General features: G+C 37.9%; 1 protein-coding gene across 1 annotated transcript in view; it reads left to right on the top strand.

Annotated features, from left to right (window-relative positions):
• The window catches only part of CLCA4 (chloride channel accessory 4), a 30467-nt gene that overhangs the window by 5213 nt on the left and 810 nt on the right, over positions 1 to 24444 (top strand). The window contains exons 2-13 of the mRNA XM_006080483.4: positions 1056 to 1196; positions 1337 to 1484; positions 6438 to 6546; positions 8617 to 8797; positions 9134 to 9352; positions 11868 to 12095; positions 16423 to 16600; positions 17877 to 17983; positions 18680 to 18895; positions 19814 to 20081; positions 23050 to 23220; positions 24136 to 24372. Coding sequence (XP_006080545.2) covers positions 1056 to 1196; positions 1337 to 1484; positions 6438 to 6546; positions 8617 to 8797; positions 9134 to 9352; positions 11868 to 12095; positions 16423 to 16600; positions 17877 to 17983; positions 18680 to 18895; positions 19814 to 20081; positions 23050 to 23220; positions 24136 to 24372 — 2203 coding nt within the window. The remainder of the gene's footprint in view (positions 1 to 1055; positions 1197 to 1336; positions 1485 to 6437; positions 6547 to 8616; positions 8798 to 9133; positions 9353 to 11867; positions 12096 to 16422; positions 16601 to 17876; positions 17984 to 18679; positions 18896 to 19813; positions 20082 to 23049; positions 23221 to 24135; positions 24373 to 24444) is intronic.

The raw sequence follows: 24444 nt of genomic DNA, 5'->3' as shown, positions 1-24444 counted from the left end.
TAAGAGCACACTAGACCATCTTCCAGAGAAAAAGGAAGAAATCCTTGGAATTTCTGAAGAGTTATATTCTGGTCTTAGGTCAGGAAGAATTGAAAAGGAGGAGATATTTTCAAATAAAAAATACTGTAGACTGTGCTGTTTGCCAGCAACATGAATAGGGTAACATCATCATCCAGAACCCAGTATTCCTCAATTTTTCAGTGGATTTGATCATGTAGAATAAATCACCAAAGAACCTTTCAACCATCTATTTCCTCCACTAGATAATAAGCTCTTTTGAGGAACTATTTCTCTTATTAATCCTAACATTTTTGGGTTTGGGATACTAATAATATAAAGATACTAATAATATAATGTATATTATTTTCACCTTTATGGCAGAGCAAGAAGCTCTGCCTAAAAAGGCTCTGCCTCTCCTATGAACTTTTCCATTACTCCACTCCCTGTGATCCCAACCCAACTGCCTCTCCTGGGAGGTAGTGAAAACTTCTTCTATGACCCATCCATATAAACTGTTTTTCTCAATTTGCATCAGGTAAGGCTGTTCCTTACTAGTAATTATAATAGTGATGGTATCAATGAGTTTTATGACTACCTTGTGTAGAATACTTATTTATAACTCATTTCATGTTTATGCTATCCTTACAGATAGGTTGTAAGAGTATATGAAATAAATAAGAAGGCTGAGATTCAAAGCAGTCACATAAACCAGTCAAATTTTAATAGCAAGAGGCTTAAGCTGGCATTAAAACCAAGTCTAGCTGCTTCCAAAGTCCATGCCCTTTATCATATTAATCAATTCCTCAAAATGTAAACATAAGTATTTGCCTTTTGATGTAGGATTATAGAAGACTGAAAGCTGTTAAATGTGCAAATTAAGTCATAATTCTGAACTGACGATGACAGATTTTGATTTTTGAATCCGAAACCCTACTCACCAGTCAGTTGCTCTTTTTGTAATGACTAAAGGTGAGAAAATGCCTGTGATGAATGCCTGTTCATTTAGTCTACTGTCCCTTGGCCAGCCTAACTTCTCTTTTTTCCTATAATAACAGAACATGGTGATTGATGCATCTACTTACCTGTTTGAAGCCACGGAAAAGAGATTTTTTTTCAAAAATGTATCAATATTAATTCCAGAGAACTGGAAGAGCATCACTCAACACAAGAGGCCAAAACATGAAAGCTACGAACATGTAAGAATCAAAAGGCATTTCTTAAAAATATTTTCTCTGCTGCTTCTCAAATTTGATGTTAATTAATCATTTCAGAATTTTTCAGACAAATGTTATAATTTCTATTCTGATCTTTTAAACACCTTTTTAAATGTTCTCAGGCTGATGTTAGAGTTGCTCCACCTACACTCCCAGGTAGAGATGAACCATATACTAAGCAATTCACAGCCTGTGAAGAAAAAGGAGAATATATTCATTTCACTCCTGACTTTGTACTTGGAAACAAGCAAAATGAATTTGGACCATCAGGTATGAATTTTGGTTAAAACAAATATTTTGCAATGATTCCAACATGTAGATTTATATCCATGTTCAGTATACAAGCCTCGTAGGCTTAAATCCCAACTCCAAGGTCACTCCTCTATGTGTGACCTTGGACAAATGACCAAGACTTTCTGTACTTATTTCCTTTAAAAATGATGAATAGAGGAGCTGCTCCTGCCTTATAGAATTGTTGGAAACATTAAACTAGATAATTCTTGTTAAGTGTACTCAGTATGGTTTCTACAGAAATTTGAATATGGGACAGCCATGATAAATTTTTTGCTTTAGGAACACATTTTAGATTTTAATTTTTCAGTTCTCCATTGCTGGATATTAATCACATGCCACCTCCATGAAAGGCAGATGCAAGGCAATATCAAAAGGGCCAAGATGACAGTTCCTGGCCAAGAGAAAACACGAATAGGCTGGTAGCTGCTGACATTATTATTCAACCCATTCTTTGAACCGGATGAACTTGCTTATAAGTGATCATTTTTACCTATGAAAATGACAACTTCATCTAGTTCAATCTAAGAGTTAAGATCACTGTTTGAAATGAACTAAAGCACATTATATTTCAGATGAAAATGAAAATCACTGTCAAAGCAGTGTCCAACTCATCACTAATCAATAAAAGACTTCTTAAATTTGCACTCCCCAGAGCCACCTTTTCCTCTTGCACTGCCCCTTCAATGAACATTATTTAGTCTTTTATCTTTGTCAAACAAGTCAATCCTTGTCCTCGACACTTTCTGGACTTGTTCTCCACCTCTATCCTAAAGCCCCATCATCCATCCCATCCCAGCCTTACCTCTCCCCCTTAATTTGATCTGACCATGTTTGTTGTACTTGGCACCTTTAGTCCCTTGTGCCTGTCTAGATATAGTTTCTTTTCTACTTGGCGTGTCCAGCAAAGTCAGTCATGTCACCTACTAGCGTAAATAGCACCACTCTCTTACCATTTTTATCCTTATGTTTTATTCAACTTGCCATTTCTCCATACTGAATTTCTAGGCAGTTTCTTTTGACTCTTGTAGTATCTTTCCAAGATTGTGAAAGAAAATTATAAAACTAATTGGTATTGTTTTAAAAAACACGTTTCACAAGGTCAATGAAGCTCTCAAATCTACTCAACAATGATTGGACTTGCTTCCTCTCATCTTGCTCATTCCCCCTAACAGTTGTTCTAAATATCTATCACTTTTCTTAAGACCAATAACCAATCTTTTCCACCTTATAAGTTAATGAATGCCTTGATTGAGAAAGTAGAAGCCCCTACCTTCTACCTTTCTACTTCCAAACTCATGTCCACATACATCTCCTTCCATCTCCACCTGTCTTAGAAGACGAAGATTTTCTTCAGTTTTATTTTATTTATTTATTTTTTTCAGTTTTAAAAATAATGCCCCCACTGGAGCTCTTATTCTTTTCCGACACTCCTCAGCTTGCCTCATCCCATAACTGACAGTTTCCCCCTCTTTCTTAGACAAATATTTCTCCCATAAAGTGATACATATCGGGGGATACATACATTTGTGGGAAAACTCAAATTCTGGAAAACAATGCCTTAAAAACCACAGGGCTTTGGGAGGAAATAAGATGAAGAAACTTCAAAATCTATGCAATTTGTAATAAAAATGATAACAGCAAAACAATAGTTCCCTGGAAAGAGTTTCTGGACCCTCAAGCAGCAGTTCAGTGTGTCTAGAAGCTGCCTCCAAAGCAGACACTAGTACACACACACACACACACACACACACACACACACAGTGAAATACTATTGGAGTAAGAACAGGGATAGTAGGAGCTGAGCCAATAATTGAGATAGGAATGGAATTCTAAGTCAGAGGAACTGCTTTTTAATAACAATTATATATAATTAAGATGTATAACACAATGATTTCACATACACATACATAGTAAAATTGTTACCATGGTTGAGCTAATTAACATATCATCACCTCACATAATTACCCTTTTGTATATGTGGTGCCCTGGAGAAGGGATAGGCTACCCACTCCAGTATTCTTGGGGTTCCCTGGTGATTCAGACAGTAAAGAATCCACCTGCAATATGGGAGACCTGGGTTAAATCCCTGGGTTGGGAAGATCCCCTGGAGGAGGACATGGCAACTCACTCCAGTATTCTTGTCTGGAGAATCCCCATGGACAGAGGAGCCTGGCAGGCTACAGTCCATGGGGTCACAAAGAGTTGGATACCACTGAGCGACTAAGCACAGCACACCACAGCCCATGTGTGGTCAGAGTACCTGAATTCTATTCTTTCAACAAATTGAGGAAACCATGGGAGCCAGGCAACCAGCCATGAGCTGAAAAGAAAGTCAATCTGACGTGGACTGTTCCTAAAAAAGGAACCAGAGATGCAGGCAGATATGAATTTTCTTAAAATTCACCAAATTTCTATCACAGTCGATATGAGAGCTTTTTCTTCCCACACTGAAGGATATAAATAATTCATGCTCACTCATTAGCACCATTTGGCTAAGAAACCTAAAAACAATGTTTTTAAACTTTAATGTGTAGAGTAGTAATTTAGGGGTCTTGTTATTAATAATAACCAAATTCTGAGTCATTAGGTCTAGAGTAGGCACAACATTCTATGTGTCTTGTCAGCTCCCAAGTGATGCGGACACTGCTGGTATGAGGAACACACATGATTAGCAGAGGCTGAAAGAAGAAACATGACTTCTTTATACTGGTGCTATTTTCCTCCTATTTTCATGTCTCATGAGGTCACTATAGTTGGAGAAACACATATTGTAGTGGACCAGACTACATTTTCAAATTCTACTTCTCCATTTCAATTTCCACTAAAGTTTTTCCTAATATTGCTAAAACAAAAATGTACTTATTCTTCTTTGTGCATTTCAAGCTTGGATTTAACCTTTATGCTTCTATTAATCCTGAAACTCTTAGGGAAAAAAAGTTTAGTTCTGACTCACTCTCTAGAACCTTATCCTACTCAAGGACTCTATCTTACTCATATCTGTATTTGCTAATATCTAGTACAGTGCTGAATATATATAATTTAAAATAATTGTTTTCATTTAATTAATGCTTATATGTGCTAACTACTGTAAATTAATCACCTTATTCAGTTCAGTTCAGTCACTCAGTCATGTCCGATTCTTTGCGACCCCAGGGACTGCAGCATGCCAGGCCTCCCTGTCCATCACCAACTCCTGGTTTACTCAGATTCATGTCCATTGAGTCAGTGATGCCATCCAGCCATCTCATCCTCTGTCGTCCCCTTCTCCTCCTGCCCCCAATCCCTCCCAGCATCAGAGTCTTTTCCAATGAGTCAACTCTTCGCATGAGGTGGCCAAAGTACTGGAGTTTCAGCTTTAGCATCAGTCCTTCCAAAGAAATCCCAGGGCTGATCTCCTTCAGAATGGACTGGTTGGATCTCCTTGCAGTCCAAGGGACTCTCAAGAGTCTTCTCCAACACCACAGTTCAAAAGCATCAATTCTTCGGTGCTCAGCCTTCTTCACAGTCCAACTCTCACATCCATACATGACCACAGGAAAAACCATAGCCTTGACTAGACAAACCTTTGTTGGCAAAGTAATGTCTCTGCTTTTGAATATGCTATCTAGGTTGGTCATAACTTTCCTTCCAAGGAGTAAGCGTCTTTTAATTTCATGGCTGCAGTCACCATCTGTAGTGATTTTGGAGCCCTCAAAAATAAAGTCTGACACTGTTTCCACTGTTTCCCCATCTATTTCCCATGAACTCATGGGACCGGATGCCATGATCTTCGTTTTCTGAATGTTGAGCTTTTAAGCCAACTTTTTCACTCTCCTCTTTCACCTTCATCAAGAGGCTTTTTAGTTCCTCTTCACTTTCTGCCATAAGGGTGGTGTCATCTGCATATCTGAGGTTATTGAGATTTCTCCCAGCAATCTTGATTCCAGCTTGTGTTTCTTCCCGTCCAGCGTTTCTCATGAGGTACTCTGCATATAAGTTAAATAAACAGGGTGACAATATACAGCCTTGTGTACTCCTTTTCCCATTTGGAACCAGTCTGTTGTTCCATGACCAGTTCTAACTGTTGCTTCCTGACTTGCATACAAATTTCTCATGAGGCAGGTCAGGTGGTCTGGTATTCCCATCTCTTGCAGAATTTTCCACAGTTTATTGTGATCCACACAGTCAAAGGCTTTGGCATAGTCAATAAAGCAGAAATAGATGTTTTTCTGGAACTCTCTTGCTTTTTCCATGATCCAGCAGATGTTGGCAATTTGATCTCTGGTTCCTCTGCCTTTTCTAAAACCAGCTTGAACATCAGGAAGTTCACGGTTCACAGATTGCTGAAGCTTGGCTTAGAGAATTTTGAGCATTACTTTACTAGCGTGTGAGATGAGTGCAATCGTGCGGTAGTTTGAGCGCTCTTTGGCGTTGCCTTTTAGATATCCTCAAATTATATTTTGTCTACAGCAGTGTTTTTCAACCTTTTTTTCATTATCAACCCTTAACAAGCATATGTAGACATTTTTAAATTATTCAGTTTTATACGCAATTATGCAGTTAAAAGTTGCACCTTCATGAAATTTCAATACCATAGACGTGTTTTATATATGTTTATTCTGTGGTAGAAGTAACTTTTGTAGGGCTAAAAAACCACGGTAATATCTAAGACTTTTTGACCCCCAAGAACCAAAACTCAGAGTTCAAACTGTTCTGCCCTTAGCATATACATAGTAAATGGTTTGTTGACTTAACAGATGTGGAATAAAAAATAATATGCTGAAATGATATAATTAATCCAATGAAATGTAATATAATATGTGTTTTATAAACAAAATACAAATGCTAGCAACTATTTAAATATTCTGGATTTAAAATTTTTTATTAAAATATGAGGGACAAGTTATGTCACTTAAAATATAATCATGGATTTGAAATATTTTCCCACAGGTAGACTGCTTGTTCATGAGTGGGCCCATCTCCGCTGGGGAGTATTTGATGAGTACAATGATGATGAGCCTTTCTACAGAGCAAAGTCAAGGAAAATTGAAGCAACAAGGCATGACTATTTACATTTTTAAATTACTGCTGGCAGTAACTTATTTTCCTTAGACTGATTCCTTTAAAAGCCTTTCTTTCATTATTGTCCCAACACAGGTAATGAATGCCATATCACAAAACAGAACTTTTTGGTTTTTTAAGAAAATGTACCTGAAAGAAACTGCTTGTCTATTTAAAATACACATAGATTCAAGACCATCTGGCAGTCAAGTTGATTTATTTTTATACCTCTCTACCATAGCTGCTGGAACTCATTTGTGCTAAGTAAATGCTCTATGTGAAGGGTTGTACTATGTTCTAGGAGGTAAAAATTATTTACACTACAAAAGAATGAAAAAACAAGTAGTGGAGAATGCCAGCTGAGTAGGAAATCAACCAGCTTCAAAGAGCCAAGGAGAAATTTCTTGAGATTAATAAAGTTTGTGTTACAATACCTGTGAAGCATCACACTTAACATAGACAATCCTCTTGCTTATGAGATCAAGAGAACAGAATATGTGGGGTAATAAATGTAAAATTGGGTGCCAGCTGCTTAATCAATCTTAGATGCCCTGCTTCGGGATGGGGACTTATTAAAAAATGTGAAATTTCAAATGAAATTTGAAATTTTCACAAATTTCAGTGAAGATTCTTCCTCAGCACCATAGCACCAAGCTTTAGGACGCATATTTCAAAGATTATTATTTTGATAACATTTGTTTAGATTATGCATGCATGCTAAGTCACTTCAGTCGTGTCTGACCCTTTGCCAAACTATGGACGGTAGCTTGCCAGGCTCTTCTGTCCATGGGATTCTCCAGGGGAAAATACTGGAATGTATTGTGCCCTTCTTTCTCTAGGGGATCATCCCAATCCAGGGATCGAATCCGTGTCTCTTACGTCTCCTGCTTTGGCAGGCGGGTTCTTTACCACTAGTGCCACCTGGGAAGCTCTTTGTTTAGGTCATACTCTCCTAAAAGCCTAGTCTCTGCTACAGAATATTCATCATGGTTGTTAACATGTGAAAGTGAAAGTTGCTCAGTCATGTCTGACTTGTCCATGGAATTCTCCAGTCCAGAATACTGGAGTGGGTAGCCTTTCCCTTCTCCAGGGGATCTTTCCGACCTAGGGACCTAACCCAGATCTCCCGCATTGCAGGCAGATTCTTTATCAGCTGAGCCACAAGGGAAGCCCAAGAAGACTATAGTGGGTAGGCTATCCCTTCTCCAGTGGATCTTCCTGATTCAGGAATTGAACCAGGGTTTCCTGCATTGCAGGCGGATTCTTTACCAACTGAGTTATAAGTTGTTAAACATAGGTAACGTAAGTTTACTGAGTTTGGGGGCAATAGAGGCATAGACATATTTAGAAGACTTACAAAACTACTGACTAAAATCTAGTCTTTGCTTCTTTAATTTGGACTGGAACACACTGAAAAGATAAGCTACACTAACATTACAACATATTTGGTGCAATCACTGGCACTTGCTGCAAATTCCATGCAATAAGACACATGTCTAAAATTCCTCTACTATTTTTTACTGGCCTTGGCAGAACCCTAGTCTTTCCTTCTAGCCACATTTCACTTTGCATAAAAATGCTCCTTGAATAAACACTTGGAGCTATGCAACATTTCATTCTTTTGAAGAAAATTTCTTTGAGTGAGGAATACACAAAAAGTCTTAGGCTAAAGTGGTACCAAGAGTAAATGATTTCATGAGATGCCTTTTCCAGATTCCTTCAACATATTTACCATCACAAGGTTACTGGGAGAGATGTTTGGAAAAAGGGAGCCTACAGTCACTACTATAAGTGGGACAACAGAAGATTTAATTCCAGTGGACTCACCCTTTGCATAGACAGGAGATTCTACTTCAAATTTCCCTCAAAAATTTCTTGTAGAACAAATAAGCTGCCTGGTGGGAACCCTTAAACTTTGCTGTCAAAATAGGATGTGTGTGGTATACAAATAAGAATAAAAATCTTGATAAAGACCGTTATTAACAACCTTGACAAGAAGACCACTTAATATTTTATAAAAATTTTAACAATTAGATTCCCTCAAAGACTAACTGTCACATATTTTCAGGTGTTCCACGAGTATTACTGGCTTAAATAGAGTGTATATGTGTGAAGGAGGCAGCTGTGTAACAAATAGGGAATGCAGAATTGATTCCAAGACAAAACTGTATGAAAAAAATTGTCAATTCTTCCCTGATAAAGATCAAACTGAAAAGACATCCATAATGTTTATGCAAGGTATTGATTCTGTAAGTATACCAAACTATCATTACTTCAGTTTGTGTTGATACATTTACAATCAGAGGACTTGCTATCATGTTTATAAATTATCTATGCAGGTGACCTGAGGGATTACATGTATTATTATAGAATTCTTTGAACATTGGCTGGCACATAGTAAGCACTCAAGTAGTGTTACTTATTATTATTGAAAATCTGCCTTACTAAGACGTTTCCTCCCTTAAATCATATTTCATTCAATAAGCATTTTTAAAGAAAAGGTTTTTAATTTTTTCAGATCTGTTGGTGAGTTTTTAAATGCACCCCATACAATTTTTTTTCATTTTATAATATTAACCTTTTAGGTCACTGAATTCTGTAATGAAAAAAACCATAACCAAGAAGCTCCGACTCTACAAAACAAAATGTGCAATTACAGAAGCACATGGGAGGTGATCAGCAATTCTGCGGATTTTAAAAACACAACAGCTATGTTGGCACCACCCCCTCCACCTGTCTTCTCCTTGCTAAAGATCAGCGAAAGAATTGTGTGCTTAGTTCTCGATAAGTCTGGAAGCATGGCGGTGAGTTCATGGGCCCATTTTTCCTGGATGTAGGGACAGGGCAGTGATTGAATGTCTAAGAACATTCTGACTGCTACCTGCACCTGGGTTCTTCTAAAATGCATGGTGGCCTAAGTACTGTCACCTCCTGTGATCTTGACCTCAAGAGGGGCAATGAACATTATCAAGAAAGAAGGATGGTAATAAGAGTTAGAAGGACCCAATCCAAGAATTTTCTTTCCCAGAAAATGGATAGTTTATTGAGGAGAACTTTTAAGTCTTTAGTAAAGCTTTTGTTGCAGGATCAGAACTGGAGATTGAAATGTGTAATTATTTCCTAATCTTACTCCCTTTACCTATTGAAAATACTTGACAGGCATGAAGAAAGAGTGAATTCAGAGCTTCCAAACTACATTCCAAATCAAGGAACAAGATCAACCAGGAGGATTCTTAACATGTTTCTCTTATTTAAACTCTCTATAGGAATGACCTCCTTATGCTCAAATACACAGACAAAAAGCATCACTATCAAGAAGATATGGCCAGATTCAGTCATTCATTCCTCCTACTACATTAAGAGAATGGTACTAGGCTTGTACTAGGCTTTAGGAATAGAGATCCATATCCTTGAAAAGTTCACAGATGAATAAAGAAAGATCTCACTCTCTTCCCCATCATGAATTAATACTTAATTATATTTCAATATTTGGCGTAGGTATCCACTTTGTCCAGGACATGAGCTGGTTTTCAAGGCTGGGCTAAGGGCACTTCTGTAGTTCTTTCACAGTGACCTGGGTGTGTGTTTAGTCACTCAGTCATGTCCGATTCTTTGTGACCCCATGAACTGTAGGCTCCTCCATCCATGGGATTTTCCAGGCAAGAATACTGGAGTGCCATTTTCTCCTCCAGGGGATCTTCTTGATCCAGGGATTGAACCCATGTCTCCTGTGTCTCATGCATTGCAGGCAAATTCTTTACCTGTTGAGTCATCAGGGTTCCCCTTATTACTATATATTATATTGAAATTACACATTTTTCTCCCACTATTCTATGAATACCTCTCGGACTTGAAACCATCTTATCTAGGAACCAGGTCTCCTAGGACTTGAAGTAGTCTTTTTCATCTTTGTGTCCTTTTGTCTAGAATATGGTTTATCACATGTAGGCATTCAATAAATAATTGTTGAAATGAATGGACTATAAATGAGCAGATGGAATGTGTCAAAAGGATGGCACATTTGAGGCAGAATAAAGCATGCTGAAGATCAGGAATAACGTATTCAACAAATGGGGGTTGATGAGTTAGTGGAAATGGCAGAGGATGATACAGCTAGCTGAAATAATCCACAGCACTACAGGGTTTCAGAAAGCACATCAGAGTGCTAGACCTCACCACATAACAATGTTTTAGGAAGAGTCCCTGGGGAGAGATGAGATTCTTAACTGGGAAAGAAGATGAGCAGTTTTCCCTAGACAGGGTGCAGGTATAGTCAAGTTTAAAGGTAAAGCAAAATGGTAGACACAACCCGCTAAGATGGGGATGTATTATAGAAGAAGTTCCTCTCTGTAATTTGCTTCTAAGCAGTTCAGAGGGAAACTTGGGCATGTGTTGGGAACAGGTGCCACAGGTCAATTGGTATTGAGGGACTGGAAAAGACCAATGCATGAAAAGGTGTACACCCTAGGGTATTCACCTAGAAAATAAGGACTTGAATCCTAATGGGTTACCAGAGAACCAATTACAGTTAATCCATTAGTGGAAATGTGGTGGGGTGTGGTTAGGTGTAGAAGCAGAAATGGGCAAGGTGGAATTTAGAATAAATTTCATCTTTTGGTTAGTCAGGTGGCCAGAGGATGGAGAGATTTCATTCTCTAGTTGGAGTCCATGATGGTCTGGTTTGATATTGATATTATAGGACCTGGGGAGTAGTTTCATCTTGATACAACTGGAACAGAGGATCCCGGGAGTAATCAAGCAGTCTCTAACATTTGAGTCATCACCCCCCCAATTCCAACCCAATCTCCACCTTACTCTATACCTCTAATTTAGGTGCTTAGAAGCCAAGAATCAGCTCTAGTTAAAAACCTGTGTTCCTTAATATACTATACATATGTATTACATAAGGCTTCCCAGGTGGCTCAGTGGGTAAAGAATCCACCTGTAATGCAGGAGACCACCTGCAATACAAGAGATGCGGGTTCAGTCCCTGGGTTAGGAAGATTCCCTGGAGAAGGAAATGGTAAACCACTCCAGTATTCTTTCCTGGAGAATCCCATGGGCAGAAGAGCCTGGCAGGCTACAGTTCATGGAGTTGCAAAAGAGTCGGACACAACTTAGCAATCAAACCACCATGTATTACATAATAAACAGAACTGTATTTTTAATTTTATCAATTGAAAATATTTGCTTTCTTTAATAACATCAATTACTATTGATAGAAAACCTTTAACAACAAAGTCTGTTCACTCATTTTATGTGATCTTCTATTACTTTCTGGTCAAAAATTACTTGTTTTTATTACCCATTTTTATTCAGGTTTCTAATCGTCTAAATCGAATGAACCAAGCGGCCCAACATTTCCTGCTGCAGACTGTCGAAAATGGATCTTGGGTGGGGATGGTGCACTTTGATAGTTCTGCCTCCATCAAAAGTAATCTAATCCAAATCATAAGCAGCAGTGAACGAAGAAAGCTCTTGGAAAGTTTACCTACAGTTGCTAGTGGAGGAACTTCCATCTGCAGTGGAATTGAATCAGGATTTCAGGTGAAAACCATACTTCAAATATACTTTGTTTATTACTAGAACATTTTTATGTTAAGTGATGCTCCTCATACTTGCTCCCTAATTTTAACATAACTAATTCTAAAAAGTAGAAAACTAATCATATAGAGAAATTCACTTGCCCATCTTTTTATTAAAAGAAATTGATGAGCAAAGTAATGGGTAAATAAATGACTATTACAGTTTCACTGTAGTATAAGCCCAATGAGGTCAGAGACTTTGTCTTATTACCATGCAGCAGTCAGTGCTCAAGGAATGTTAATTAAATAAGAGGGCTTGAGTAGCAAGAGTCATCCAATTTTAAGCAATGAAGCAAGTTATATGGTATGATTCTCCTTCAGAGCAATCCTCATTTTAGCTTCTGTTATATTCAGTTAGGGAAACTAATGTTTATCTGTCCAAGTTCCAGATGTAGCAAAAACTGTTAATCATACTTAGGGTAAGGAATACTGGTCATAACATGAGTTGTGACATCATCAGAGTACTGACTATACTACTTACTAGCCATGTGATCTAGGCACAGTCTTCAGCCTCCTTGGAAATTAGCCTTATGTATAAAATATAGGAAAATAAGAACACTTCACTTATAGGATTATTATGAGACTTAAGCAAAATAATAAATGTTTGTACTTAGGACAATAGTCATTATACTACATAGTAAACATATAATTCACATTAATTATTATTACAAATCTTATTTTTATCCAAATGGTCACCTTGAGCTCAAAATTAATATCAGTTGCATCATTTTCCTGCATAGAAAACATGTCCCTTCACAGTCCATAAGATAAAGTCTGAATTTCTCAGTGTGATGTTATTTAACAGCTTCTCATTCTATGATAAGCTTGCCCTCACCTCTCTTGCCAGCCTTTTTTTTTCAGTTCTCCCTTACCAATACTCTATGCATCAACCAATTTACAGCACACATTGTTCTCCAAGCCCCTATGTAAAATGCTTCTTTTCTGTATTTGCATGCCAAAATTCTATCCATTCTTCAAAATCCTTGCTCCTTCATGCAGCTTTTCCTGCTACTTCCAACTCTATCGAATGTCCCTGTTTTATGAATTAATGGCATTTTAGTATAGTTTTCTAACATGAAGTCTGGGTTCATACTCCAATAATCACTTACCAGATTTCTTACCCTAAGCATTCTTCACCTCACTAGCTTTTAATTACCTCATCAATAAAATTGAGTATGAATGTTAGCCTGTAGGGTTGTTCATGTTTAATTTATTCAATACATATTTATTGTAGGGAGTAACCATAATATATTTTAATTTATTAACATGTATTCATGTAAGAAGCAAATCTCACATGTTAATTTATTGGGAACAGATAATATACAGATAAATCTATCAATTTTTTTTAACTGAAGGTTGTAGAGATAGTCTTGTGAAGTGACCAAACAAATGTGATGTGGTTAAGTAAGAGGGAAAAGAGGGACAAAGCCTACTTTAGAAGAGGGGATCTATCTGAAGGGTGATGGTTAAGCTAAGATTTGAAGGATGAGAAGGAGCCAGCCATTCAGGTAGAATGAAAAGGGCAAAGTCCCTTGGGAATGAGGTGAACAAAAAACTGAATTATTTAAGAAATGACAGAAGCCAGTGACACTGGGATTTGGTAAGTAGGGGGAATGAAATGTAATTGCCAGGTAGAAAATGGCTATATTCTTCAAACCCTCAAAAAATATGATGAGGTTTGTATTTTAAACACAACAGAGGGCTTTAAGCACAAAAGACATAATTAATTCATATTTTGGGAAGATGCCTCTGGTTACCCTATATCAAATAAAATGTAAGGATTAAGACTGGTAGTAGAGTAGTAATCTAGGGACAGGTTGAGAGTTTGGAGTTGGATTAAATTACAAAATGTGTAAAACACATTTAACTCACAGCAAATTTCAGTAAATGGTAGCAGTTTAATATTATAGTTTCTCTTTATTGATTATATTAGTTTTGCCTTTGCCAATCATCTCTATGTTTCCCCAGTCTCTCACCCAACTCCCAATAAATATCTTTAAATGTAATTATTTCCATGAATACAAAATCCATGTAGTTCCTGCTGAATCCCCATCAGTCAGTACAGTGAATAACACACTGCAAGTGTTCAGTGAATAAAATAATACAAGGGAGACATGAAGGACAGAGAACTCTGCTTCATCTTTAAATCTTCATTTGTTCCCGAATGTGTAGGGGGGGGTGTGATGGGGATGCTGTATAAATGCTATAATTCATGAAAACATTTCCTAAATTTTAATTTAGTTCTAGTATACATTGAGCCATATTTCACATATATTAAAAATATACATTCAGAAAACTAAGATCATGGCATCTGGTCCCATCGCTGCATGGCAAATAGATAGGGGAACAATGGAAAGAGTGAGAGACTTTATTTGGGGGGGCTCCAAAATAACTGCAAGTTGGACTGTGAAGAAAGCTGAGCACTGAAGAATTGATGCTTTTAAACTGTGGTGTTGGAGAAGACTCTTGAGTCCCTTGGACTGCAAGGAGACCCAACCAGTCCATTCTAAAGGAGATCAGCCCTGGGTGTTCTTTGGAAGGAATGATGCTAAAGCTGAAACTCCAGTACTTTGGCCATCTCATGCGAAGAGTTGACTCATTGGAAAAGACTCTGATGCTGGGAGAGATTGGAGGCGGGAGGAGAAGAGGACGACAGAGGATGAGATGGCTGGATGGCATCACCGACTCGATGGACGTGAGTTTGAGTGATCTCCAGGAGTTGGTGATGGACAGGGAGGCCTGGTGTGCTGCGATTCATGGGGTCACAAAGAGTTGGACATGACTGAGCGACTGAACTGAACTGACTGAACTGAAAATCACTGCAGATGGTGACTACAGCCATGAAATTAGAAGACACTTGCTCCTTCAAAGAAAAGCTATAACCAACCTAGACAGCATATTAAAAAGCAGAGACATTACTTTCCCAAAGAAGGTCCATCTAGTCAAAGCTATGGTTTTCCAGTAGTCATGTATGGATGGGATAGTTGGACTATAAAGTTGAGCACTGAAGAATTGATGCTTTGAAGTCCCTTGGACTGCAAGAAGATGAAACCAGTCAATCCTAAAAGAAATCTGTCCTGAATATTAATTGGAAGAACTGATGCTGATGCTGAAGCTCTAACACTTAGGCCCCCTGATGTGAAGAACTGAAAAGACCCTGATGCTGGGAAAGATTGAAGGCGGGAGGAGAAGTGGTCTACAGAGGATGAGATGGTTGGATGATATCACCGACTTGATGGACATGAATTGAGCAAGCTCCGAGAGTTAATGATGGACAGGGAAGCCTGGTATGCTGTAGTCCATGGGGTCACAAAGAGTCTGACACAACTGAGCGACTGAACTGACTGAACTGAAAATTATATATAACCGTCATTCTTTGCCTCAACACCTGCAAAAATTGAAACAAGACTGGTCACATTGTATCCTGACACCAGCATTAGTAAGAATTTTTACATTGTAAACCCTTCTTTGTAAACATATACACATCTCCACTACAAGTTCAGGAAAGCCACTGATAGCCTATCATTTTTTTTCCTCTTGGACTGGACTCGGTTTCTCAAAATGATGCATCAAGAAGCCACTTCCAATAAAGCTGTCAAAGAAGATGAAATACAGTTGCCTTCCTGGGATAAATTCTCTTTATCCTTTCTTATGGGTGCCTAGATTCAAAACTCTGTGTTTCAAACTGTTTAGCTTTATAGGAAATGGTTCAAATCATAAATAGGACGCATTCTCAGTAAGTCATATATTCTCCTAGCACCATTAATATGCTTAGTTATGTGCTTGTGACTATTAGAGATTAATTAAAAATTATATAACAAGATTTTTAACCTGTGTAGAACTTTCCATATCTTTTGTTTATTAGCATACTGAGGATACCCTAATTTGGAACCAACAGCGTCTTTAAAAATGTTGAGGTGAACTCTTAATGCATCTAGCTGCATACAGAACCAAAGAAGCAGAAAAATATTTAATGCCATTATATGCTTGGTGTCTGATTTTCCTGAGTGCCACAGAATGTGATATCATAGTCATTGAACTCAAGTAGGATTTTCCATACCCCTACTCCCACATAACTTCATCTGAGCAAATATTTCCTACAGTGGGTGGAGAGAAAATAAAAAGTCCTGTTTAAATTCCCCTAGCATTGTGATTACAGATCCTTTGATTTAAAAATGAAGCTGTCTCCTCTTTTCTGCACACTATTTTCTATGTCCATTTTATCCTAATCTCTCCCAGGCCTAGTTGACCTAAGATCACCTGTAATAATGCTCTGATTATATTTGTAGGCAATTAGAAACGCTGGCTTCCAAATAGATGGATCTGAAATAGTGCTGCTGACGGACGGGGAGGACAGCACTGCAAAGTCTTGTATTGAGAAAGTGGAACAAAGTGGAGCCATCATTCATTTTATTGCTCTTGGACCAGATGCTGCTGAAGCAGTCAAAGAGATGAGCACTGCAACAGGTAAAATATGACATACATCCTTTGATAGCAATATATAAATGTAGAGGCTGACAATTCAACAAGTTCTCTTAAGCTCCTACTCTGCAGGTGCTTTGCCAGGAGCTCGGGATCAGAGTTAAACCAGAAATGATCTCAAGGTGCCAACAGTCCCGAGAGACAAAAAACACTGCTAATCAGAAAAGCATAGTCGGATAACACTCCTCCATAACAAGAGACATACATAGGTGTCAAACACCATGTGAGCAGATGGAGTCATTGATTCTCTCAGCTTTGAATAGAGTCAGGGAAACAAGGCATGAGAGATGAGGAGCTAGACATTTATCAATTTGTTTGCTTTCTCTGGAAGAAAAAAGAATGACAGAGAATATAAAGCATGTTGGGGTGACAATGCAAGCCACATTGAAAGATAGTGAGAAATACATGAGACTAGAGAATAGACTGGAAGTTAAGGGGTGGGTTTAACAGAAGCTCAGGCTATAAATATAGTAATAACAAGGTTTCTAGATCAAATGTAAAATAACTACTATCTTACAGACAGAGACATGTGAAGAAAATGGACTACATGTGTTCAGTGCCTTCTTAAACATAGTAGAGAATACATAATTTATAACATTATAAAAATCAATTATTGTATTGAATTGACCTCTAATGTTATCATACAAACACTTGCTTTTTAATGCTTAATTGTACAAACTCCCATCATTTTGAAGTAATTTTATAGCCATTGTAAAGTATTTCTGTCCTAAATATCCCTCCAAAAATATTGTTTTTAAACTTGTCTCTATTGCTTATCATTTTTTTATCTGCTCATTGCCAAATTTTGTCAGAATGCTTCAATATGAAATCTCTTTGCTTCAATATGAAATCTCTTTAACCTTTCTGATTCTGACCCACTCTGGCAGGAAAACTTGAAAGCTGATATGGTTAGAACTGTATCTTAAATAATCATTAAAGTGAATAATTCTCCTAAAGGTTATGTGATCCTGTGAGCTTTAGTTCATGAAATTATAACATCACCTTTCACATTCTTTAGTTAGTTGATGCATTTAAACCAGAAAGATTTCTATTAGTGGAGTTTAAAGGTAGCTTACCTCCCAGTTATGACATTTTTAAGGTAACATTTCAGAGATAATCTTTATACCTACCTGATTTGGGTTTATTTTTATAATACATACTGAAACTATGGTTTTGTTTACCCTGACATTGCCTTAATCACTAAAATGTGAAAAGCACTTATTTTCTGAAAAGCAACCTAGTTAATGTATTTATATTTTAGGAGGAAAATATATTTATGCTTCAGATGAAGGCCAGAACAACGGCCTTATTGATGCTTTTGCAGCCCTTGCATCAGGGAACATCGATGCCTCCCAGCAATCTCTTCAGGTCAGAGTTCCTAGTCCTTGAGTGTTTATGTTTGAATTTAGACCTAACCAAGAAAAATCATCTGGTTGTTACAAGTTTTGAGTTCTATATCATCACCAGGTGGCTCAGTGGTAAATAATCTGCCTGCCAATTTAGGAGATGCTGGGTGGATCCCTGGGTGGGGAAGATCCCCTGGAGGAGGAAATGGCAATCCATTCCAGTATTCTTATCCGGAGAATTCCATGGACTAGGAGCCTGTAGGGCTATAGTCCATGGGGTCACAAAGAGTCAGAAACAACTGAGTGACTGAGCACCTTATTTTAAGTCAAGAAAAATGGTAAACAGAGGGCAATACACACACATACACACACAGAACTAATTTTCTGAGAGGTAGTTTAGCACTTCAGTGCTAAATCCTAGAGTAGGTGCTCACCAAGACAGCTGGGAAGATAATAACAGGGCCATATCTCCAGCTGTAAATCCTACTGTTCTGCTGTAATGCTTTTATTATACCCTGTTCTCTCCTCAGTAGCTATATTTCCACACTTTCTGACTGACAACTGTCATCCCAATTAGCTTTCAAAGAGATTGCAAGCCTAAAGTGGTATGCCATATTTAAGTTTGTTCTCAAGACAGAAATTTTAAAATATGTAAAACAGAAGAAAAGCATAAAATTACTCTCTTCTACAGTTATTGATTTTTTATATATTTAAACAGCTTGAAAGTAAGGGATTAAAACTCAACAGTAATGACTGGATGAATGGCACTGTAATAATTGATAGCACTGTGGGAAAGGACACGTTCTTTCTCATCACATGGAAACAACAACTTCCCTCTATTTACCTCTTTGATCCCAATGGAATATCAATGGGGACTTTCATAGTGGATTCAGCTTCCAAAATGGCCTATCTCAGTATTAAAGGAGCTACAAAGGTAAGCAATTAATTTTTAGACCTCCTCGCAAATTTTACAGGTGAAAATACATAATTTGATATCATAAATATGGATGCCAATACATCATTTCAAAATTAAGATAAAGTAGAATGTACTTGATATGACTGTATGGTCCTGAAAATTTTGGTGACAGAGGGGAAAAAAAAAGAACTTAAGCATTAGAAGAAAGGAAGAGAAAGGAAAAAATTAAGATGGCTAAGGATAACTTTGAGGGGACAATGTAGTAAGTCTGTGCAGCTTGCTGTGTAGATAGCTACAAAGCTATTTCTTATACCAGATCATAGGGGAGCTTCCCTGATAACTCAGTTGATAAAGAATATGACTACAATGCAGGAGACCCCAGTTTGATTCCTGGCTCAGGAAGATCTGCTGGAGAAGGCATAGGCTACCCACTCCAATGTTCTTAGTCTTCTCTTGTGGCTCAACTGGTAAAGAATCTGCCTGCAATGCAGGAGACCTGGGTTCGATCCCTGGGTTGGGAAGATTCCCTAGAGAAGGGAAAGGCTACCCACTCCAATATTGTGGCCTAGAGAATTCCACGGACTATTGTCCATGGGGTCGCAAAGAGTCGGACATGACTGAGCGACTTTCACTTTCATTTTTCACCAGGTTATAGAGTCTGTAGACTCTGAGATCTAAGGATAAGTCCAAGATCAAGGCAAACTTTCCAAAACTTATTTTAACCAGTGGAGATTTCATAAACTTTGGATACCAGGCATGATAATAGGATATTCTTTCCAAACTACCTCAACTCTTACCTCTTTACCCTCAAAACTCTTAAAGCTCTATAAACTCAATGTTTATTCAGTAACATACTTAATAGTTTAGAGTTAGATAGTGTGAAAACAGAAAATAGCTTGCTGTTGGATACTTATTCCAATTTTATTGAATTTTTAGGTGGGTGTGTGGACTTACAATATTCAAGCAAAAGCAAGCTCAGAAACATTGACTATAACAGTAAATTCTCGGGCAGCAAAGTCTTCTGTGCCTCCAATCACAGTGAATGCTAAAATGAATAAAGATACAAACAGCTATCCCAGCCCACTGATTGTTTATGCAGAAATTCTACAAGGGTATTTACCCATTCTTGGAGCCAACGTGACTGCTTTCATTGAATCGAAATTTGGAGAAACAGAAGTTTTGGAACTTTTGGATAATGGTGCAGGTAAATCACAGGTTTCTCTGAACAAGTCTAAATTTTCATAACTCAGGATATGTTATGAGTCCCTGAGGAAGTGTGGGGCTGAGGGACAGGCATCAGAAAATTGATGCAGTTTGTGGATGAACAACTGGACCAGGGTGAAATTCTATCCAGGTAACAACTCCAAAGTGATTTACAAGTGTCTTACACATGGTAGAGCACTCAACTTTATTTACTGTCATTACTGTTCTTTCTTTCATTTAGACAACCAATGTCTTCCAATAGATAGGAAAGTATCATTGCTGAGATTGAGGACAGCATCAAGAATTCTGAATAAGTGTTTCTTAGGGGTATATAACCAAGAAAGTCTGGCCAGAGACAGTGAAACACAAGTAGTAGTATGGAATGAAGCAGTACAATTTGGGTCCCTGGCAGGGAGGGGATGCCAGCCGTGAGAAATTCCCAACAGCTGGATAAAAAGTTCACATATAATCTTGGGGACTGAGACCAAAGGAAGCTTGATCTGCCATCAGAGAGAAGGGGACATCACTGGGTCATCATCAGATACCAGATCTGACTGGGAGGTATCAAAATAGAGTGTTGACCACTCTCTATCTCCTTGGTCTGTATGGGTGAGTGGTACTGTACTTTAAAACCTTTTCCCAACTCTGAATTATTCTGGGAACTAACACTTCTTTAGAGAGGTCATTTAGTAAAGAAATTACTATCTCAGTAAAGGTCTAAGTTGTCAGAATTTTCAATTAGTTTCTTTTCAATGTAGTTAAATCAGCCAGCTTATAACCTATCATCAACTAGAGTTGGCCCTGTGAGAAGTTTAGAAGGCAAAAGTCTTTGGTTTATCAGTGCCTTTATCTAATATGACAATATTTTCTTAAATTATCCCATGACTCTCTTTCTCCCAACCCCTTCCATGCTACGTTAAAACTCCTGTATCTTGTTTCATTTCTCAAGGAGAAATAAAATTTCTCAAATAAAACTCAAATAATTTGGGACACCTTTACCCAAGAAAGCATAGGTGCTTAAGAATGACTTTACCTAAGAAAGCATTGGTAATTAACAATGACTTGGAGCAGGGGTTCTCAGATTTTAACTCCTTGAAGCGAAACTCCTGAAGAGCTTGTTTTGTAACACAGAATGGGAACGCCGGAAAAAGTTTCGTTCCTTATATGACCCAGAGAAACACAGATGCTGTTGGTCTAAGGATTTCATTTTAAGAATCTCTCTCAGAGTCTTAACCCTCCTGAGAAATGTGTTTGCAAGTTAACAAAACTCTCTAGTACTGGTGATATGAAGAAATCTCCTTATGATACAGTATTCCTGAGCTCTCCTAAACGTTTATTCTAAAAACAGATGGAGTTTTCCACTGTTAGACCAGAAAATTAATCGATCATAGTGTAAGAGGTTAGGATTAAAATGAAAAATGAGACATTGAAGATAAGTTAAAATAAGTAATTTGTAGGTGATAGCAATGAGAATTAAATCTTATGCAAAGATAATATTTCTTTAGTGGGCATCCTTTGATTTGGAGAGAGAGAGACAACATAATTGGCTTAAAGCATGAGCTGCAAACAGACTATCTAGCTGAGAAATGGTAAGAAGAATGCTATAATAATCTGTATATGAGTTCATAAGATGAAGGCATTAAGTACACATGCATAGGTATCAATATATATACCAGTATGTCTATGTAATAATATATTATTACAAATAGAAAGGGAAAAAATGGAAGCAGTGAAAGATTTTATTTTCTTGGTCTCCAAAATCACTGCAGTGATAGCAGCCATGAAATTAAAAGACTCTTGCTTCTTGGAAGAAAAGCTATGACAAACCTAGATAGCATAATAAAAAGCAGAGACATCACTTTTCTGACAAATGTCTGAATAGTCAAAGCTATGGTTTTTCCAGTAGTCATGTACAGATGTAAAAGTTGGACCATAAAGAAGGCTGAGCGCCAAAGAATTGATGCTTTTGCACTGTGGTGCTGGAGAAGACTCTTGAGAGGATATTAAACCATTCAATCCTAAAGGAAATAAGCCCTGGATATTCATTGGAAGGACTGTTGCTGAAGCTCTAATACTTTGGTCACGTGATGCAAAGAGCTGATTCATTGGAAAAGACCCTGATGCTAGGAAAGACTGAAGGCAAAAGGAGAAGAGGGCTGAGGATTAGATGGTTAGATAGCACCATTGACTCAATGGACATGAATTTCAGCAAACTCTGGGAGATAATGGGGGCAAGAGGAGAAGGGGTCAACAGAGGATGAGATGGCTGGATGGCATCACTGACTCGATGGACGTGAGTCTGAGTGAACTCCGGGAGTTGGTGATGGACAGGGAGGCCTGGCATGCTGCGATTCATGGGGTCGCAAAGAGTTGGACACGACTGAGAGACTGATCTGATCTGATCTGGGAGATAGCAGAGGACAAGGAAGCTTGGCGTGCTTCAGTTCATGGGGTCACAAAAAGTCAGACACAATTTAGTGACTGAAAACAATCACGACAAAAATAATACACACACACACACACACACACACAGGCTTCCCAGATGACACCAGTGGTAAAAAGGCCACCTGCCAATGCAGGAGACATAAGAGGCTCAGGTTTGATTCCTGGATCAGGAAGATCTCCTGGAGGAGGGCATGGCAACCCACTCCAGTATTCTTTCCTGAAGAATCCCACAGACAGAGGACATTGGTGGGCTAGAGTCTGCAGGGTTGCAGAGTCTGACAGGACTGAAGCGACTTAGTATGCATATGCATATGTACACACACAAACACAGTACCACAAGGATATACATCCAACAAGATACTGGTTGGCAGAGCAAAATGGAAATATTCCCCAAGGGGTCAATCACAAAATAGGGAGATCAATAAAAGCAATATGCTTATAAAGCCCATATGCTTGACTTAGAAAATACTTAAGTTTTAATTTTTCTTTACCTTAGTAATTTATTCCTTCACTTCCATAACAAGGTGCTGATTCTTTCAAGAATGATGGAGTGTACTCTAGATACTTTACAACTTATAAAGAAAATGGCCCATATAACTTAAAAGTACGGGCTCATGGAGGAGAAAACGCTGTCACATGGAACTTAAGGCATCCACTGAATAGAGCTGCATACATACCAGGCTGGGTAGTAGATGGTGAGTACTTCATAATATCTGAAGTCAATGGTGGCTTGAATAATTGTGAGTTGGTATGATTAAGGCTACAAATATTTTATAACTTCAGAGTATAGCTTCTCCCATTTCTGGAATGAATTCTCAGTCATATGACAGTTTGCCTCCAAATTAACCTAAGCTTTGGTACAGTGTCTTTGGTATAGACATTTCAATGAAAGCCAGCCATTATTACATTTGTTTGGAGCAAATGACCTATATCAACAAAAATTTGCCACATTTTCAGCTCAGGATGAAGTAAAGAGGCTAATATGTTATGTACTTAACTAGAAACCAATGGTAGAATTTATCCACCTGATTACATATACCTTTATTTGCAAAGTTTTTATTTAGTCAAAGGGAAAAATGTGTAGAGAAAAGCAATGAAAAATATTAAGAATGCATTTTTATTGGCTTTCCTTTGTTTTGTCCCTTATGTCACCCTTATACGGGCTTTCTGTTGCAATACAATCTGAATATTATTCATTAGCACTTGCAACAGGGAGGAAGTGTGAAACCTGACACAAGTGACTGAAAGGGAACCAGTATAAATTCCCCCAGATTTATTCCCATCTTAAAGGTAATTTAAGAAATAAACCAACTCCTTTATTTTTAAAGCATATATTAACTATATAACAATATTCCCATTCAGGACAGTCTTAATTCCAAAGCAATTTATTATCCAGTTCTACCCTACAATACTCTGGTCAGGATGCTAAAGCAAGAATTCTTCTACCAACTGAATCCTTATGATCTTGTCACCAAAACTAATAAAATGAAACTGTGAATATGGGGAAAAAAAAAAGGAGGGGGAAATTTAGGATAAAAAAATACAATTCATTGAGTTCTGAAAATATTAGTGTAGATTTGTCCATTAAATACCAGGAATTTGTAATGCAGGCAACATTGAAGGGAATCCACCAAGACCAGAAAATGATGAGGACTCTCAGACAAACGTGGAGAGTTTCACCCGAATAGCAACAGGAGGTGCATTTGTGGTTTCCAATGTTCCACAGTCTCCCTCATTCCTTGACCTCTTCCCGCCAAGTCAAATCACAGATCTTGAAGCCACATCACATAAGGATGAGATCAATCTAACATGGACAGCACCAGGAGATGATTTTGATGTTGGAAAAGGTAAGGACTATGTGTCATGCACTGTTGATTAAGTGAAAGTTGCTTGTTGCAAAAGCAAGTGTCTAAGGGTGT

This window comes from Bubalus bubalis, chromosome 6, assembly GCF_019923935.1.
Source record: "Bubalus bubalis isolate 160015118507 breed Murrah chromosome 6, NDDB_SH_1, whole genome shotgun sequence".
NCBI classification, from domain to species: Eukaryota; Metazoa; Chordata; class Mammalia; order Artiodactyla; family Bovidae; genus Bubalus; species Bubalus bubalis.
This window is presented reverse-complemented; position numbering and strand designations above follow the sequence as displayed.